This window comes from Jaculus jaculus, chromosome 10 (genome assembly GCF_020740685.1).
Source record: "Jaculus jaculus isolate mJacJac1 chromosome 10, mJacJac1.mat.Y.cur, whole genome shotgun sequence".
NCBI lineage: Eukaryota > Metazoa > Chordata > Mammalia > Rodentia > Dipodidae > Jaculus > Jaculus jaculus.
Window position 1 is genome coordinate 83027234 of NC_059111.1, and position 16993 is coordinate 83044226.

Here is a 16993-nt window from a genome sequence, read left to right on the forward strand (position 1 = left end):
CCCTACCTATTCTGGTTGTTACTGCTAAAGTTAATTAATTTTAATTTATACTTTCTAGTTAGCCATTGATGGTATGGAACAATGGTGCTTAGACTATAACTCATCGGCCATTGTGGGGTCCTCAGACCTTTCAGAAGTCTGAAAGATTTAAACCACTTTCATAATAATCCTAAAATGATTTTTTCTGGCCTTTGAAACTTTGTTGACATTTACACTAATGGTACAAAAGCAATAGTAGATAAGCTTGACCTTACTGTGAAGTAAGTAGTCTGTGGTGGTAAGTGTAATTGTTATTGTATTTTCCACAATCATGCATTTAAGCAAAAAAGTTTTTCTTTGATGAAAGAGCCCAAATTATTTTTCTTTAAGTCTATATTCATGAGAATACAATTTCAAATGGTACCTGTGGGTAAAATAAAGTGTGAATAAAGAAATTTTCCATACCGAAAAATATTTTAAAGAAAGTGTTTATGTCATTGAGTCATAGGCAGGACTGATTTTTTTCCCCTCACATAGAAGTAGTTTTAGGTGAAAATAAAAACAGACAAAATATGATTATTTGGCAGACATTTTCTCATGAATGAATAATTTAAACATGCTACTTTAAGGACACCGATAGACTGTATTTGTTGCTAATGGGATTATTACTAGATATTTCATGGGAGTCAAAACCCAAGATTTTATCAACATTTCTTTTGACAAGCTTGGTAAGTTGCCAATAGTTTTAAGAATTGTCTGATAAAACAAGGTTGATATTAAAGGTGGTACTTCCAAAAGTATCATATAAATATTTCCAGCATTAGGAAGATCATAAGTCAGTGTATCAAGTTTTCTAAATGACAAAGTTTTAAAAAAATCATATAATGAATTATCAAAAATTTTCGTGATTCACCAAAAGAATTTAATACAGTGTGGCAATTAGGTTCATGCTGGTGGGAAATCAACCAAAAGCAGCTTATAGGAGGAAGGGGTTTATTTCAGGCTCACAAAATTACAGGGGAGCACAATCAATGGCAGAAGAAGCTGTCTTATTTCAACAGATCCAAACAGAGAGACAATACCAACAGCTGGCACTATAAAATGGCCAGAACTTGAACTGTTCACATACCTTAGGGCTGGTCTTAAGATCTACCCATTGACATATCCCCTCCCCAGTAGGGCTCTGTCTACTGGAGACTGAAGTTACAAGCCTGAGTCTATGGGGCCATGCATTTAAACACCACACACAGTAGAAAAAGTTCACTGATATTAACATTCTACATTGCAATTAACTGCTAAAAACTACCATTGTTGAATTATGGTGAAACATTCTAGGATAAAATGCAAAATTATTCAAAACTCTATGAAACTACTCTTCCTTTCCCTAGATTCCTATCAGCATAAAGCCAGACAGTATAATACATATATTTGTTTTTTAAGTTCTGTAGTATATAACCCGGTTTTCATATGTTAGGCAAGCAATCTACCAATGAGATACTATATTAGTTACTATCTTGTTACTATGACCAGAAGCAATTTTTTGGCTTACAATTTGAGTTTATAGTCTACCATGGGATAAGTATGGAGGCAGAAGCTAGAAGTAGCTGGTCACATTTGGTCTATAGCCAGGAAGAATGGATCAATGAATTCTGGTGTACACCTTACTTCTAGGACACACAGCCCATAGAATATGTAACCACAGTCGGTATGTGACCTTACACCATTAGTTAACCTATTCGAGAAAATGCCCAACAAATTTGTTTCTATGGCGATTCTAAACACTGGTAAGTTGACAAGTACAGATCAACCATTATAGCTATCTCTCTAGGCATTTCTTTCTTCTTTTTTTCTCTTTCTTTCCTTACTGTTGAGACAAGGTTTTGCTAACTTTCCCATGCTGCCTTAAGGTCATGATCTACCTGCCTCCATGTCCCAAGTATCCCCACCATGCCCAGGTAGATAATCTTCTTCATATATACCAACCAACAAAAATTTCAACAGGCTGAATACAGAAGCAACTATAGGATTCTGTGTCCTGTGAAGGTAGCCATTAAAGGGATATGCAAAGAGATAATAGTATCATGCTTCAGACCAAATATTTTTGTTTTAGAAAATTCTTTTTTACTAACTTTGGCAGAAAATAGATTATGATTTTTAAATATTGGTATATATTTCCAAATGATTTATTTCTAGTATAACAAATATTGGTAGGTTTAATCCACATAGATAAAAGCCCTTTGAGGGCTGGAGATGTGGCTCAGTGGTAAGTCATTGGATGACAAGACAAAGGTCCTATACCACAATGGAGAAGAGAAGGAGGGAAAGGAGGAAGAGAACAAAGAGAATGGACATAGTCTGAAATTTGAGATTTTTTAAAAAAAATTTTTATTTATTTATTTGAGAGGGACAGACACAGACAGAAAGACAGATAGAGGGAGAGAGAGAGAATGGGCGCGCCAGGGCTTCCAGCCTCTGCAAATGAACTCCAGACACGTGGCCCCCTTGTGCATCTGGCTAACGTGGTACCTGGAGAACCGAGCCTCGAACCGGGGTCCTTAGGCTTCACAGGCAAGCACTTAACCGCTAAGCCATCTCTCCAGCCCTGAAATTTGAGATTTTTATGACTTAAGAGTACCAAGAGTTCTGAGGCTTAGACAATTGGGACCTACCAGTATAGAGAATGACTATTAATTCTACAAAGTAGATTTTCTATTTTGTGAAATTGCTGAACTCTTATATCAGTTATTAGTCATACTAAGACTCTGCTGGATCTTCTCGGAATATATTTCATTTGCAAGCATCAATAGTTGTATCTCTGTTCTTTCTATTCTTTTGTATCTCTTTACTCCTTTTATGTTGTCCAAGGTTCTCAGAGTTTGAGTAGCATATTGGCTTGTTTCTAATCATATTTTGAGCTTTCTTCATTAAGTCAAAGGACTGAGGATGCGGCTCAGTGTGCTTGCCTACTATGTGTAAGGCCCTGTGCTTAGGTCCTGGTAATACAAGAAAAAGTATTAACACTTGAGTTTTACTATGTAGATTGAGCATTTTCGTTGTAAGGTGATGCACTGCTTATAGATAGAAGGGAAAGAACTAGGAAGAACAGAGGGACAAACCATAGGAGGAAGAGGAACTACATAATGGAGCAAAATCTATCCAGAAAGAAGTAGATGGAGTTGGAATCATCACTGCAGGAGAGTGGATTGGCTCTGAAGGGGATGACATGCATCTTGGTGACACAGCATTGGATCTATGATTTGGTGTGGGTGCTGATGTTTGTAAGGAAAGAGAAAGATGGAGCCTACGATGCTTACACATGTGACAATCCTCAGCTGCCCCCAAATATCCTAATGTACATGTCAGTTAGATGAAGTTCTTATGACAGCCTAACCTGGACAGGGAACATTATTCACAGGTAAACCCAATTTTCTACTTGTATATCTTGGGTTGGATCAGACCAACATGGAAGAGATTATGCATTATAATTAACAGTGTACAACAAACAAAACTCAGTTAGGAAAGGAAGTATAGGATAGGTGACTCATGGTCACAGAACACTTCCATAGAGGCATGACAAATCATTTGGTGCTGATGCAATTCATTCTCATTTAAGGGGTGGAAGCTAAAGGCAAATGGCAGTGCACGTTGCTTTCAGCAATTTTAAGTGGAGAAACATATATTGTTGCTTTCCTTGAGGGATATGGGTAGAATGCATACTCAAATCCAATGTGAGCACAGACAGGCAAGAGTGCTCAATGTTTTTCCAGCCTAAGATAGACTGAGCCCTTGTTTTGTTTGGTTACAGAAGCAGTGGATAAATAGTGTAGAGGTCCTGTCAGTACTGAAAGCAATGATCGTCTGTTGCTTCAAGTACACAAGGGCACTCCTGATGTCCTCAATGGACTTTTCTTTTTGTTATTTAGGCATGCAAGGAATAACTGGGCCATTGCATGGAACAGGTATTCTTCTGTGTTAAAAATCTAAGCTATGATTAGGGAGATGGCTCAGTATAAAAGTGCTTGCTTCCCAAACCAGATGTTAAAAGTTGGAAGCAGTGGTGGGCTTTTGTAATCCCAGCACACTGACAAAGAAATAGGAGGAGATAGGAGGTGGAAACAGAAGAATCTCCCAGAAGCTCATGGTGACTGTAGTAAAGAACCCTGCCTTAAATGAAATGCAAAGATGAGGGGTGGCAAGAGCATGTCCATGCTTACACTCACACACATCACACACATGCACACACACACACATCAATATATACAAATTTAAAAAAAAAAATCTCAAGCTATACACAGAGCATTCAAACCTTCTCAGACACCAGAAAACGATGGCTACATTCCCTGGTTATAAATCCCTGAAGTCCTTGCTTATGTTTCAGACAACTTTTGATACATAGGAATTAATCTATCTGTCTGCAGTGAGCTAATTAGTGAGAGAAAACAAATTACACAGTGTGGGACATTTTCCTCAGTACTTAGTGAACATGTGGAGAAAAAGCCGAAGAAAATAAATATAGAAGAAGTCCTCATCATTACAGATCAGAAGTGGAAAAAGCCATAGTGAGTTAAATTTACTCAGACTACTTAAAAGGCGTGTGTTCTTGATATTTTCTTAAATATACAATAAATTAAAAATGGGTAATCAGGTGTCAGAAAGCATTGTTAAAGATATTTAACTTAATATACTTATAAGAATATATTGATAAGAATAGTCTAAAATCAATTATAACTGATTACTATTATGTGATGGAATCAGAGCAATTTATAGCTACTAGAAAAATATATCTTCTTAGACAATTTTTAATATTCATTATTACATGAAAAATAACCACAGAATTTTATTTTAAGTACAAAAATAAACTTCAGTATGATCCATTATCTATATGATCACAAATACTATAAATCCATGTATCTCTTGATGTGAATTTCTATATGTACTGCAAGTTAGGGTAAAAACTCTAACAGTCTTAAATGATATTCTTATGCATGCTAAGAAAAAAAGACAGAAATCCTTCACATTGTTTTAGATACAGAGATTATACTGATTGGTTTCTGAATAAGCAGCAAGTGATTTAGAAACATTTTATTCTGTATAAGAACCCATAGCCTATGCTGCAATATACTTAAAGTCGGGTGGAAAAATGTTCAATTATCTTCTGGTTTCTGTTGAGGAAGGACTCAATCTCCTTCAATATACCAAATTATTTTTTGAGAAGTACTGTCACATAACTCATGTTGACATCTATCTAATACTCAAAAAATAAGTTTATGAGCAAGTAATATGAACTTTTATGAAAGGCAATTATTATTGTAGAAATATTCATAAGAAATTATTCCCTATTAACACAACTTGCATCAACTGTGTCATTTTGCATATCCTTTCAGTTTCTAAGCACACACTTCTTAAGAAGAACAGATTCTATTTATTTATTATTTATCACTATCATTTGACAGTGTAGTGCTAAATTAAAATGCCATCCAGATGGTGTACATATCCTAATGACGTAAGGACTGCCACAGTGCAACTTCCTTCATTTCTCTAAGAGAGTAAGCACAGTACCCCCTGGGAAAGCTCCTCTGTCCCATTCAAGCTAGACTCTGAAAATGAGTACACTGGGGCTTAGACCTAGGAACCTGGCAACCAGAGGGCTGAGACAGAGCCTCACAGCACAAATACTTCCTTCTTTCCCTTGCTCTACCCATGCTACCTTTTCTTTCAGGCACTTCTGCATTCAAGATTTATAGGAAGCCAAGTTACCAAGTCTGCCTAAAAGATGACATGGCAAGGATAGCTATAAGGAGCATCTCTATACCATAGTAAGTCACACTATGATGTTTCTAGAAGGAAACAGACATTGTCAGTGTATGTATTACTGCTGACCTTGTCTATAAGAAATTCTCTGAACTGAAAGAACAAATTGATTTTTTCTTTAAAAATTATATCTAATCAGTATTAACAATGCATGTGATATAAAAAGACACACAATTAGGAAAGTAAGGGTCAATGTTATGATGGATTCTAAATTATAGTAAAAAGAATCATCCTACTATAAAATTAGCATAGCTAGTACTAAAATTAAACAAATGGAGAAAACAATTTGACTCTGCAGAAGTGTAAAGCAATGATTTCTTACTTAGTCCTACAAACAAGTAAATTCAACCAAATAATATTTTGTAATTCTCAAACTTAAAAAGAAATGCATTCTTAAAATTCCGAGTTCTACCTGGGCACAGTGGTGCATGCCTTTAAACCTAGCACTCAGGAGGCAGAGGTAAGGGGATCTGTGCAAGTTTGAGGCCAGCCTGGGACTACAAAGTGAATTCCAGGTCAGGCTGGGCTACAATAAGAACCCTCACCTCAACAACACAGAAAAAACAAAACACCAAAAAATCCAAATTCTCAAAATGAACTCATTCCTCATGAAATCTGCAGGTGAATTTATATTTGTATAGTATATTAAATTAAATTGTATACTTGGGCTGCAAATAGAGAACAAAGAATACTAAAGGATGGAAGAGAAATGTGAGGCACATTGAGCAGCATGCTTAATTATAAGCAAGGGTATTAGGCTAGATTGCTCAGCACTGTAAATGCAACTGTACCTGTAACCTCTGCCTTCTCTGAGCTGTTTCTCCCTTCCAACATAAGGACATAAACCTCTGGTTTATTTTTCCAATCTTGTTATTTTTAAGTGGCTAGCTTTGGCCCTATATTTTAATTATTCAGTGATTGGTTTAAATGACCTTTTGCAAGGCAGCTTGCCAGTTTATAGATGCTCTTTCTGCTGTAAGTAGCCTGTTTACTGTCTGTACCATACACTCAATTGTTTATTTAATAAATATTTACTGGACACCAAGCATATGCCAGGAACTGTACTCAGTGCTGTGGATAAAGCAGTGATCAAAATGCAGAATACCCTCCTCCCATGGAGCGGACATTCCAGGACCATAAGCAGGATGAGGAAACTATAATACTCCATCTTGACTGAGAAGGGACTAAGATATTTTAATCATTTTTTTTTAGCATGTGTAATTTGAGCTCTAAGGAGAAAAATAAAACAATTTTACCTATGTACAAAGGTAATGATATAAGTTTAAAAAAAAAGACAGAGGAAGGTAAGAATATACATCAACATTCTATACTGAGTTTTAATGGCTCATTTACTAGCTATGTGACTATAGACAAGTTGTAGAATTATTTATGCCTTTTTAATTTTTTTTTTTTCTCGAGGTAGGGTCTCACTCTAACTCAGGCTGACCTCGAATTCACTATGTAATCTCAGGTTGGCCTTGAACTCATGGTGATCCTTCTACCTCTGCCTTCTGAGTGCTAGGATTAAAGGTGTGCACCACCACACCTGGCACTAATTCATGCTATTTTCTAAAGAGGGATAACAATAATAACAATATTCTTAGGATTTGTTCTACAGAGTAAATGAGTGGGTTTCTATAAATTGTTTAAAATACTGCCTGTCAATTGAACTGTTTTCTGTTATCAAATAACTACCTTTATATTTGAAAAAATAATCCTACAAATATTAGTCTTTATGTTATGATGTGGCAGAAGTGTCAGTCATAGTATGCCATACTTTTGAGTAAGAGAGTCTTGGAGGTCCAGTGGTCAGTGATGGTCTCAAAACATAGGTGAGATCCCAGTTATTTGGATTTCAATGATGATCTTGTGTAAGTCACCTTTATTTTTCTTATAGTCTCAGTTATTTCTGTGAAAGACCTCTTTTGGAAAACTATTTAAGAAACTAGTATAGTATGATATAGACCAAAACAAACAAGCAAGAAAATCTATGGGATATATATGCAATTTACAGATGAAAAAATTACAAGAAATTGGGTGAAAGTTCATTATTTTCTAGATATTATAAATGCTCATAAGATTACGGTTTGAAAAGATCATCAAAAACCAAAAAATCAAAAAAGATATTAAATTGACATTTTCATTTTTATTACCTTTAAAAGCACTCCAGATTATTTACTAGATCTCACTGGGCTGCCTTGTAAGTAAAATTAAGAACATAACTACATTTCTTGGAACTTCCATTATTTTAAAACATTCCTCAAATGGGTTATTCTTTTTCCTTCAATTCACTTAAATCAGAGATTACACTGATTTGTTTTCCTATGTAAGCATTTGCTTTTAACAAAACTATGTTTCTTGGGTTGCAAAACTTCCTAGGTAGGCTGTGATACAGAGACTGCATAAGAACACAAGGAAGGTCTCTAGCAAGTGAGAACAAGTCAGGGGGTCCTTTCTTCTTCGCTCCTTGTTTTGACTGATGGAGCATCTATATAGGTACCTATGCCCTTGTTCACTCGAGGTGCACTATCATGTCTTCATGTGTCATAGGAGAAGAAATAGAACCCCAAAGATTAGGGATGAAGATATCTGAGTCTAGTTCTAGCTGATGCACATATTGACTCAATGGCAGTGGGAAAGCCACAGATATTCCTGGACTTCTTGTTTGTATTAAAATAAAACCAGCAATGTTGTGTGGTATTTTATGCTCCACAATGTTTTGCAAAGTTTGTTAGACAGTTTGGAATTGGTGTTAAGTGAGTTTGTCATAAGTGAAGATGACAAAAGTCTCTTTTTTTCCAATAATGAGCAGACATTAATCACAAAAAGAATATTCCATTTGCATTCCCAGTGAACAAATAGCAATCAATTACTGTCAGGAGTTTTCCTTTCTCTTTTTGTGTCTCAGTATTTGGTTCCTATCACTTTTCCAGGCTAATATGTTAAAAAACAATAGAGAAAGCCCCTATGTACCAAAGAAATAGAGTCCTTAGTAGTAGACGTCAATTATAAAATGCCCATGTAAATTTGTCTATAGCATTGCATGCAAAGGTCACTAGAAGGAAGAAACCAAGACTAGAAAGGTCCATCTTTTTTTCTTGCTCTAATGCTCCCAGACAGCACTAACTCACTTCTGTTCTCTTTCCAAAGTTCTGAGTGCTGACTCTGTGAACAGATTAGGTGCTAAAACGCAATAGGGACAATGTAGTAAGGAGCCTGCCTGAAAGGGGCTTAAGAGTGAGTACATAAGATGAGCAGAAAATAGTGTACAGTTAAATCAATTACAAATGTGATAAGGAGTACAAGAAAAAAAGAAAACTATAAAAATTTCAGAGACTCAATAAAGATCCACTATTTCTTAGTAATTTCATAAGGAAGGAATTTCATACTTGCAAATTATATATCAGACAAAGAGTTAATATCTGAGCTATATAAGGACCCCATAGTAATCAATAGCAACAACACAGATGGCCCAATTTCAATGGGCAAAGGAACTGAGTTAGACATTTCTCCAGAAAGAACATTCATGCATTCAAGTAACTTGCTTTCTTAAAAAAACACTAAACATCAGCAGTCTTCAGGCAAATGTAAACCATTTCATATTGTTAAAAACAAACAAACCATAGCCACCAACATAATAATGTTGTGTAATGCTGTGAAGGAAATGGAATGATACACTGATTGTTGCAGTGGATATCTGTGTAGGCATTGTGGGAACCAGCATGGAAGTGCTTGAAAAAAAAAAAAAAATGGAACTGCCATAGGATTTAGCAGTCCTCTTCTGATATCGACCCAAAGGAACAATAATCAAAATTTCCATAAAATGTCTGTTTTCCCAGTCTCACTGTAGCATTATTCACAACAATTAAGACATGGAAACAACCCAATGCCTATTTATTTATGGAGGCATAAGAAAAATGTGGCACAGGCATAATGTGAAATATCATTCAGATGTAGAAAAGAGGGAAATCTCATCCCTTGTGACATGAATGTATATTTGAAAGGCATTATGTAAAATAAATTAACCACATGCACAAAGACAAATACTACATGATAGCACTAGAAGAGGGATCCAAAACATTCAGAAAAAGCAGAGATTAAAAAAGCAACTCTAAGGACAGAGAAAATGGGCAGGTATTAATCACAGCTCACCAGGTTTCAGTTCTCAAGGTCTTTATAGACCTATCTTTCAGCATAGTACTCCCAGTTAGCAATACTGTTGCACACTTAAAAACTGCTAACAGGTTAAATCTAGTAATAATAAAGAGAGTAGGTTTATTTTATAGATTGTAGTGATAATGTCATGGCTGCATAATTATATCTAAACTTGCCAAGTTGTATGCAATATAAATAGGTATAGAACTTACATGCCATTAATATATCAATAAAGTGGGTTTAAAAAAGTCATGCCATGACAGGAATAATGGCACATGCATACAGAAACATTAATTACCTGTTTCCTTTTCTGCTGGGCCTAGAACATAAGAAAAGAGAACTTAAGAAAAAGCTAAGGCACATACTGCTAATCTACTACAGAAGATGACCTAAGCAAAGACAGGCAGACTATCTTCCTGTTTCTAACTAATTTTATTTCTTCTTGATCTGCCCTTAAACATTAGAAAACACTAACTCTCTTCATAAAGATAAAACTAGGAGGGGTGTACAAGGTAATTAAATACTTTTAAGATTCTCTCAACAAACATTTTCTATCGTGGAAATGAGACTGCTTGGAAGTCCTGCCTGAGTAGATGAGGAAGATCTACACACTAGACATGATATAAGAGTGACTCCAGGAAGAGAGAAGGTGGGGGGTAGATGTTCCCTTAACACATGTAGTTTTCTATGTACAATTAGGAAAGGGTCCTTCATTTTATTTCCAAATGGACTCTATGTCCATAAAACATTAAGGAACATATTACATATCTTGTCAGCATTTTTAAATGGTAAAAATATTAGTCAAAACAGTTTAGAATAAAATGCTCCTTACAGTGCTTTTGAATAGGAATATAATACTTATATAAAATAATACTGTGTTGACTGGACATTACGAATTTTTCTTCTGACAGATATGAGAGGTTTTAATGCCTCATTTTATGTTAGTTCTTTCAATCTGTGTTCAGAACACTCAATACTCCCAAATATGAAAGTTATTTGAATTAGAATTTAAAAGTGAAAACCAAAGTGATTACCATCCGCTTTCCTCAAATGATCTAATGTTCATTGCTTTGCTTTAACACAACATGATATCATAATTAATGATGTTAAACTGGTAACTAAGGACGTTTCACATTGTTACTCTCGTGATATAATATTGGTTGCTATAGTGATGAGATGGCTTTTTTGTTAATCACTCAGGAGGTTGGTTATAGCATGCTTGTTAGGGAGCTTGACCAGATTTAGAGAGAAAGGGAATGATCGCACAACCAATTATAGTCAGTCTTTTCCATTGGTTGAGTTTTGATAAAATTATCTGATATCAAGTAATTCACAAATTATGCATTCATTAAGCACAATTTAAAAATATTAAGTTACTAACTCTTTTCTAAATGGTGACTTGCTTCTTATTTTCAGAGGTAAGTAACAAACTGCAAACATTTTCCCTCCCACTGGTAAGGCTACCCAAAGTACACAGGTCAGTTTTGTGGTAAACTGAGTAAAGAATTTTCTGTTACTTTTAAATCAGTCAGTAAAAGGATTGAAAATTAAAAGCTGATTTTGTGACTTTGCCACATCCTCCATTCACTTATCTCTAAGCATTTCAAATATCAGTGTCCTAAATGAACAAAACGTGAAGGAAAAAGTGCACAGTCCTCTCCAGAGATCTAATCTTTCAAAAGCATCAGTATATGCACACAATTAAAAGCTGCAGGAAGTTCTATGAGGTGATTTCAGCCCTCACAATAATCAACAAGTTTCTTCCCTCTCTGAGTGACAGTGCAGAACAGAAAATAAAACGACATCATATGTCAATGACACTGATCAGGAAAAAATCCACAGTCTGTATTGCAAATGTTAGACATACAGATATATATATATATATATCAAGAAAACACCTTTTGGTTTCTTGAAAACTCAAAATAAGAACAAAGGACAACTTAAGCACGGATCCCGGGTCTGTCATTCAAGCAGAGTCCCAGGAGGCATATTAAAGCAATGAATAGGAAAAAGCTCTTCAGTTCGCCAGCTGAGATTTTAATGAGACATTTCCCTTTGCTGCAGCACAGGAGTGTTCAGGAAAGGACTTCTTATAGAAAATTCAGTTAATAGGCATTGTTGGCTCTCACGGCCACTTCGGCAATTGCTTAGTGCACTGACCTTCTATTTTGGCATATTCTGTGAGTCTGGTGTAATTGATCAAGGCCGCTTTTTCCAGACATTTTCTGACCACTTTCTTCACCTCTTCTGCTGGTATGGGAGTGGCAATATCTTTCATTAAAACCTAGCAAGAGAGGAGGGAGAGAATGAGACAAAGAGACCAGAAGATAAATGTACAAAATAAATACTAAAAACAAATTATACCCTAGCTGCAACTATTCCTAGGAGAGGAGGGGAAGGGGGGTCATCAATAACTTGTGGGAAGTCATGAGTTGGCACTTCACAACCAGGACCTAATCCTTCACTCTTGGCTCTTCCTGCCTAAGCCTCATTTGTGCACATCAAAACCTCCACAGGCCAGGCAGGCTACTATTCAGTGAGACTGTCACTTCTCCAGGGATGCACGGCACTAGCAGAGCAGCTTGAAGCGATCAGGATCACAGTTCTTTGGATAAGTCGTAAGTAAGGTTTGTCTTAAACATGCCTGTTCCAAAAGCCCAGTATATTCTGAACACCTTTGAAAATAATAAGAAGTACTCCAATAAGAATAGGCATGATTTCTGAGGTCTGTAAAAAGAAATGAATTTTAGTGATTGTATCCTATTTAGTACACTGTGGAGCACTCTAAAAAGAGAGAGGAAACTTCTATGCCTTAGTGAAATGAATGTTTATGGGATATAAAAATGCATGAGAATATTATAATTCTGAAAACCAAAATAACTGATTATTTCTTGCTATGTTCCTAGATTGATGAATTCTTGGAGGTTTTTTTTAATTTTTCCTAAAAATGCAACTTACTGACTGGAAAGAGGCAAATACAATATTCAACTTTAAAATGTTTTTAGTGACAAATGTTCACAATAATGTGGATAATACTATCAAACTATTTTTTCATATATTTAATGCAATCTCCATGCCTTGTTTATACTAGATGATAATATGTACAGCAAAACCTTTAATATGAAGAAAGCAATACTTTTGGAAGTGTTGAAAAACATGCCGGAAGAACATAAAAACATATATTTATCCTTTATTATTTCTTTTTATTTGGAATGCTTCTTCATTAAGGAACAATTTTACACTTGCTAATTTATTCAATCACCTGGTAGTGACTCTTGACAATATTTTAAAATTTATTTAGGCAAGGTTTTCTTTCTTGACAATAGCTAACTTTACCTTGTAGTTTCTATTATTTTGACCTATATTTGGCACTATAGAAACACACACTATACTTCCTATAGCCACATAACCCTTCTGAACATGGCAAAATAGGAACATGTATTAAGCATGTGCTACTATGTCTAATGTGATCCCTACCAAAGTTTAGCATTATAATGATTTTGGTTCCATATACAGAATTATAACCTTAAATTTTGTTTCCCCAAAGTATTACAGGAGTGAAGAACTCACATGCAGAATTCATTCCAATTTTATAAGTTGTTAGCACATAAGGAGACCAAAAAAAAAAAGAAGAAATGCCCTTAGTATTTCTTTTTCAATTCAGGAAGCAATGTGACTAGTGACTATAAGTAGAATGAAGGTCACTGTTATCCTGTCACCTGTCAATGTCACAGGGCATCTCTGAGATTATCAGCTCTTTCCTGCTGGGAGGAAGAGGAGAGCTCTGCCATGGAAACCAGAACACAGAGAGGTCATGTGAGGTACCAGTGATGGATTGCAGCTCCAAAAGATAAAGCCAACTTTCAGGAAGTAGTTTTATTCATGATGCCTTAACAAGCAGAATAAAATGAATGCATTGAAACTCCTAGGTTCCATGCAACTTTTAATACACAAATTCTAAGAAAGCATATTTTCCTAACATTTCTTTCACACAACGCACATGATAATGATATGTATGAATATTAAATTAACCTATAGCCTAAAGACTTCTTGTTGGTGTGGGTGTAGGATATCTGGTGTGTATATGTGCACATATAGATGTACATGCTCTTTGGGATGTAGGCTGAGCCAAAGGAAATCATTGAGTATCCTCCTATATTGTTCTTCTGCCATAACAGTGATAGAGCTCATGCAGTATTTTGATTGACCAGTGAGCCCCAGCAATCTTCTGGTCTCCACCCACCTTAGCACTGGGGTTACAGGTATGCACAGCCACACCCAACTATTTAGGTGTGTGCTAGGGGTTGAACTCAGGTCCTTGTGCTTGTGTAGCAAGCACCACCTTTGTCCATTTCAGTCCCTGGAAGATTTTATTTTAACTGTCAGTTTTAGCCCTCATGTTCCAAGCTCTAAACAGTGTTTTCTCTTTCTGTTTATTTATTTTTTATTTTTATTTTTTTATTTTTTTTGGTTTTTCGAGGTAGGGTCTCACTCTGGCTCAGGCTGACCTGGAATTCACTATGTAGTCTCAGGGTGGCCTCGAACTCTCAGAGATCTTCCTACCTCTGCCTCCCGAGTGCTGGGATTAAATGCGTGCGCCACCACGCCTGGCTACTTTCTGTTTATTTTTTAATATTTTATTTTTATTTATTTATCTATTTGACTGAGAAAGGGGAGGGGAGAGAGAGAATGGGCACACCAAGACCTCCAGCCACTGCAAATTAACTCCAGACATATGTGCCCCTTTGTGCATCTGTCTAATGTGGGTCCTAGGGAATTGAACCTGGGTCCTTTGGCTTTGCAGGCAAACACCTTAATCACTAAGCCATCCCTCTAGCCCTCTTTCTTTTTTTAATAAAAAACAACATGATTAATAAAGTTTATTTGGCAGAAAAATATGCTAAGAACAGTCAATAATTTGGGATTATGGTAACTGATATAGAGAGAAGATCTAGAAATTATATTTTTAAACTGTTTATTAAAAAAAAAACATTTTTATTTCTGAGAGAAAGAGAGAATATGGACAAGCCAGGGCCTCCAGCCACTGCAAATGAACTCCAGATGCCTGTGCTACCATGTGCATCTGGCTTATGTGGGTCCTGGGAAATTGAACCTGGTTCCTTTGGCTTTGCAGGCAAATGCCTTAACTGCTAAGCCATCTCTCTGGCCCAATTCTTTTCAGTTCTGATATTGAACATGAGTTGATATCACATTACTCAACTATTATCATCCAACTAGCATATGTGTAGATGAACAGACATGAAAATGATACTTCTATTTCAAACTTCACCTGCCACAAAACAAAATATTGTTTTTTAAAAGGGTTTTTATAGCATGGATCTAAAATCTTGTCTGCTATGTATTTCTGTGAGGGAAAATTCACTTCTATTACATATCAATTCATTTACAGTAACATAAAATAAGAAATAAAATCTGAAATGAATAAAATGACTAACATGTCTGTTAATATTAAATAATAAATTCTGGGTTAAAGGTGATTTCTTGTGAAACCTAAGAACCTGGGTTCAATTCCCCAGTACTCACATAAAGCCAGATGCACAAAGTGGTGTATGTGTCTGGAATTCATTTGAAGTGGCAGGGGGCCCTGGTATTCTCATACTCTCCCAAATAAATAGATAACAACATTTTAAGTCGTAATTTTTCATAAACATGAGTGATATCACAGAAAGAAGTATAAATTATGTTTTCAGATAATTAAAAAATCATGAAGTAGCTGAAAAGTTGAAAAAAGTTTCATGAGAAAAGTGGAAAAAAAGAAGGGAAAAACACACCAGTAAAACAAAATAATCTAAAAGCTAAAATTAGAAGCTATTGCTGGTTTCTGCAATTCCAATGTGCCTATGGCAAAAAGGGAGGCTGAGACAGGAGAATCTCTCAGAAGTTCCTACAGAAATGACCAAAAGACCTTGCCTTAAATAGAGTAGAACATGAGATCCAACCAGAAGTTGGTTCTCTGACCTCCACATGCACATCATGACCCAGGCAAATGTGCACTCACACACATAGATACACTGACATAAATATGTTCTTTTTGTTTTTGTTTTAAAGAATGATACCATAATATCAAGACAGGATTGCAGTGCAAAGGCCTTAATGAGTAAGAAGCTAGTGGAGGGAGACTGTAATGGTAATAAGAGTTGAAAAATTTATGAAATGTAGTGGCTCAGTAAAGACTATAGACTCATAAACCAGGCATGGTGGTGCACACCTTTAATCCCAGCACTCGGGAGGCAGAGGCAGGAGGATTTCCATGAGTTCAAGGCCACCCTGAGATGGCAGAGTTAATCCAGGTCAGCCTGGACCAGAGTGAAACCCTACCTCAAACAACAACAACAACAACAACAACAACAAAAACGAGTGCAGACTCATAATGAGACTATCTACTTAGTTCAACAGCTGAAATACACAGCACTTGCAAACACAAATAGTATTTATAAAGCAGTGTCTAGGGCTGGAGAGATGGCTTAGCGGTTAAGTGCTTGCCTGTGAAGCCTAAGGACCCCGGTTCGAGGCTCGGTTCCCCAGGTCCCACGTTAGCCAGATGCACAAGGAGGCGCACGCGTCTGGAGTTCGGTTGCAGTGGCTGGAAGCCCTGGCGCGCCCATTCTCTCTCTCTCCCTCTACCTGTCTTTCTCTCTCTGTCTGTCGCTCTCAAATAAATAAATAAATAAAAATATTAAAAAAAAAATAAAGCAGTGTCTATACGTACCCTTTCAAGTAATGACAGTGTAGCTTTCAGAGCACCTTCAGGTCGTCCAAAGGGAAAACAGTATCTTTAAAAACAAAAGAAGAAATAAAAATAGCAAATGTTTACTATTAACCCAAGAACTGTGGGATTATAACTTATACTATTACTGAGCATTCATGAGGAACTTTGTAAAGAAGTGAAAATGCCACCAACTCATCCAGGAAAACTATTAATTGTTAAAATTTCCCTAGTCTGTGATCTCAAGATCTTAAACTACAAACGTCAACTGTGATGAGAAAGATCTTTTCAATATGTGCACTCAAAGAATAGTCATTAAAC

The 16993-nt window shown here is 36.0% G+C and overlaps 1 protein-coding gene across 20 annotated transcripts in view; it reads right to left on the reverse strand.

Moving 5' to 3' along the window:
* The window catches only part of Cadps2 (calcium dependent secretion activator 2), a 586012-nt gene that overhangs the window by 115385 nt on the left and 453634 nt on the right, over positions 1-16993 (reverse strand). For 12 of the 20 annotated variants that reach the window (XM_045160465.1, XM_004658594.2, XM_004658590.2 and 9 more), the window contains 3 exons: positions 16676-16739; positions 12106-12229; positions 10244-10264 (listed from right to left, as the gene is read on the reverse strand). In XM_045160465.1, coding sequence (XP_045016400.1) covers positions 10244-10264; positions 12106-12229; positions 16676-16739 — 209 coding nt within the window. The remainder of the gene's footprint in view (positions 1-10243; positions 10265-12105; positions 12230-16675; positions 16740-16993) is intronic. The other 8 variants (XM_004658596.2, XM_004658595.3, XM_004658593.2 and 5 more) reach the window with 1 other exon arrangement.